This window comes from Macadamia integrifolia, chromosome 14 (genome assembly GCF_013358625.1).
Source record: "Macadamia integrifolia cultivar HAES 741 chromosome 14, SCU_Mint_v3, whole genome shotgun sequence".
Lineage (NCBI taxonomy): Eukaryota > Viridiplantae > Streptophyta > Magnoliopsida > Proteales > Proteaceae > Macadamia > Macadamia integrifolia.
Window position 1 is genome coordinate 27,712,412 of NC_056570.1, and position 3,080 is coordinate 27,715,491.

Sequence of the window (3,080 nt, forward strand, 5' to 3'; positions counted from 1 at the left end):
AAAAAAAAAGGCAGATAAAATAAGGGCAGACTTATCGTTTCCTCTAGATTCTGGGTGATTCCATCACTCTACTCTCTTTTGATTAAGACGTACCAAAACCATTGCCACTTTTGTCCCATCTTTGATGTCACTTTCAAGAATTAAAGGATAGTACAACTTCCTTAATAACCATGAATGATTGAGATAGATTATGGAGACTGTCCTTATGTACAATGAAGCCCAAAACAAATCCAATAAAGAGGATTTAGAGCTGCCTTACCTTAGTGGATTTCACTCCTAGGGGCTTGCCTCATCACGCCATATTGGATCCCAAATGCCTTAAATGGTGCCCACTTTAGGCTCTGGAGTGGAATGGGCTGTGGAATTGGCTTGCAGCGCCTAAATCTGTGGTTTGGCTCATGTATTGCTACATCTTTATGTCTGTACTATCTGGTATTACTTTATGTATGATTTCTATGTAACACAATAATAGTAATAATAGAGTGCATATGTGTGTGTGTAGAAATTATCAATGGTGTTTCAGATTTATGACGAAGGTATCTTAGCTTGGTTAATATCCACTTGATATGTGTTGTGTTTTCTGGAAGGAAGAAAATCCATCCAATTAAAGCACCATTACAGAGATTCTTTCTGGACTAGGCATAATGAAGAACTGTTCTTTGATTTAGGTCTTTCAACTATGAATGTTTTCAATTCATGTCTTCTACTTCCATGCTTGTTATTGACTTCCCTTACTGATCTCTATTTTCACTTTTGAAATATGAAGAGAGGAACCTTTCTGCACTGAAATTTATGTTTTCTTCTTTATTGATTTATCATTTTCAAGTCTGCCCTTTTTTTTCCTTTTGCACAGAAATTGTGCCTCAAAAATGGCAAGTCAGCAGGACAAAAATCTTGAATAAGCAGCACAAAGTAACTATGGAAACATAATCCTTGCGGATACAGTTTTGAAACACGTTGGTAGTTCATGAAGAAATTAGACCATCATTTGAAGTTTACTTTTAACTGTGAAATCTCAGGATACTATCTTTAATCTATACTCTGTATTGAATTAACTGTGTTCTTCAATTCTTATTCTGATACTGACGAGCCATTTTGTATTTCTTCCCCTCTTTCAAAGATAGTTGGCACTGATGAAGCAACTACATGTGTGGGCCTTGTAATTCGCAATAGGAAGACTGGAATGTAAGAATCAATTGTGTAACCGAAAATAAACTTGCTAGATTTGTAGCGTAGTTATTGTCAACTTATGGAGTAACCAACTTCTTATTGTATATGCCTTTAAATTCCAGGACCTCTGTTGCACATATGGATTCTCCCAGGGTTGTCAATTTGGGCCTCACACAGATGTTGTCATTGGTCAATGATCATGCTTCAGCTGCTGAGCTGGATGTCTGTTTCTTCTTGGAGATTTGTCACTGCAATCATGATTGTTGTTTTTTTCCTCTCTACTTTTTCATGGATTGAAATATTGTTGCTAATATAATGCAGGTGCATCTAATTGGTAGCTATGAAGATGCCTCACATGAAGTTTGTCCCAAGAACTTATGTTTCTTTTTTACTTCTTTGGAGATGTAATTTCCCTTTTAAGAGGCAGAATGACTAAAATAGATTTATTAACTTTGAGTGCAGCGTCCACATGAAATGGGTGAATCAGAGTTCCATACAGAATCAGATGGTTATTCTTTTCCTTTGTGTTCAAAAATAGTTGAAGCTTTGCAGCGGAGCAAAGAAAATTTTCATATTCAAACTTTCTGTGTTCTTAAGCATAATACTAGAAGAGATTCTGATGCAAATGCATACCCCATTTTTACTGGGTTTGTGGTAAGTTAACTGTTTAATATTACAGATTCATCTACCTTAATGACGTAAATGAAGAGTTAATTTGGCTGGGCTTAAGTTGTTATTCAAGTGCGGCAAAAGTTTTCCTTTACCAGTCGAGAAGGAAAAATACCCTCACCACCGGTGATTTGACCTTGTGATTGGATTCCTGTGTCATCATAAACTCCCACCCCCTATTGCACAGGGTCGAAAATATCCCTCCCTAGTCTAGTCAAACAGGACCGACGGCAGTGGTGAGGGGATTCCTCCTTCAACCATGGTTGAAGGGAAACTCGATCCTCTATGTACAATCCATAATGCGAATGCACAGATATATACCTTGAGGTATTCTTGTTCTTAGCATTAATGTACATTCTAGATGTTTTTCTTTTCTTAGGTAGAGACATCCACTGGATTGGTCAAGCCAGCCGTCTTTGATAGAAGCTTGAGATGTCCAGATGAAATTGTCAGGAGAATTCGAGTGATGGTATCCTCAGAAGACCCCACTTGGAGGGGCAAGTTGCTTGAAACATATGATACCCGCAGTGATCAATTTCAAATTGCCTCGTGCTCTTGGTAAAGTAATGTCCAAATTTCTAGATAAGCACATTTATCGAGAGAAACCTTTCCGAATGTCTATGATAATTATGCGATCTGGAAACTTGACTCGGCTCGTCATATGTTTCTTCTTGTTCTTTGTCTTTTTAAGGTCATGTGATGGATTTCCCTGTTTGTACTTTTTACTTCAGCTTGGTGATATATTCCTCTCTTATTTCCTCATATATAGGACACCACGCTGGAAATATCTTGCCTTCTCACTGCAGCAACTTTCTGATCCAGAAATCCTCATCAGAAGTTCAACTTCACCTTATGCTGAAAGTCCAGATTTTGTCAAGAATGAAAGAAGGTAAGTGTTGCCAACAAGAGGCCGAAATTAGTTTGCAACTAACACATGCTGAATGGATTTCAACTTCCAACATCATGTTTCTTGGTATCCTGAAGTGTTTTGAGGTATGCAACATAAGCAATTAAAAATAGCCTTTTGATTGCTTATGTTATGTCAACAAAATACAGTTGATGGTTCGTTGGCAGTTCAAACTGGAAGTACCCATGGTCCAACTAAATTGGGTAATTGCCTTGAAAATAATGAAGACACATCTTTGATGAGTTGAGTTTCTCACTCTATAATGAAGACACATCTTTGATGAGTTGAGTTTCTCACTCTTTAGGAAGACAGTGAACTTAGAAAGAAAACTTCT

At 37.4% G+C, this 3,080-nt stretch overlaps 1 protein-coding gene across 1 annotated transcript in view; it reads left to right on the forward strand.

Annotated features, from left to right (window-relative positions):
• Positions 1 to 3,080, forward strand: part of LOC122060916 (protein N-terminal asparagine amidohydrolase) — a 7,095-nt gene that overhangs the window by 3,114 nt on the left and 901 nt on the right. Inside the window, exons 3-8 of the mRNA XM_042624021.1 lie at positions 1,121 to 1,185; positions 1,293 to 1,392; positions 1,492 to 1,530; positions 1,633 to 1,824; positions 2,219 to 2,397; positions 2,609 to 2,728. Coding sequence (XP_042479955.1) covers positions 1,121 to 1,185; positions 1,293 to 1,392; positions 1,492 to 1,530; positions 1,633 to 1,824; positions 2,219 to 2,397; positions 2,609 to 2,728 — 695 coding nt within the window. The remainder of the gene's footprint in view (positions 1 to 1,120; positions 1,186 to 1,292; positions 1,393 to 1,491; positions 1,531 to 1,632; positions 1,825 to 2,218; positions 2,398 to 2,608; positions 2,729 to 3,080) is intronic.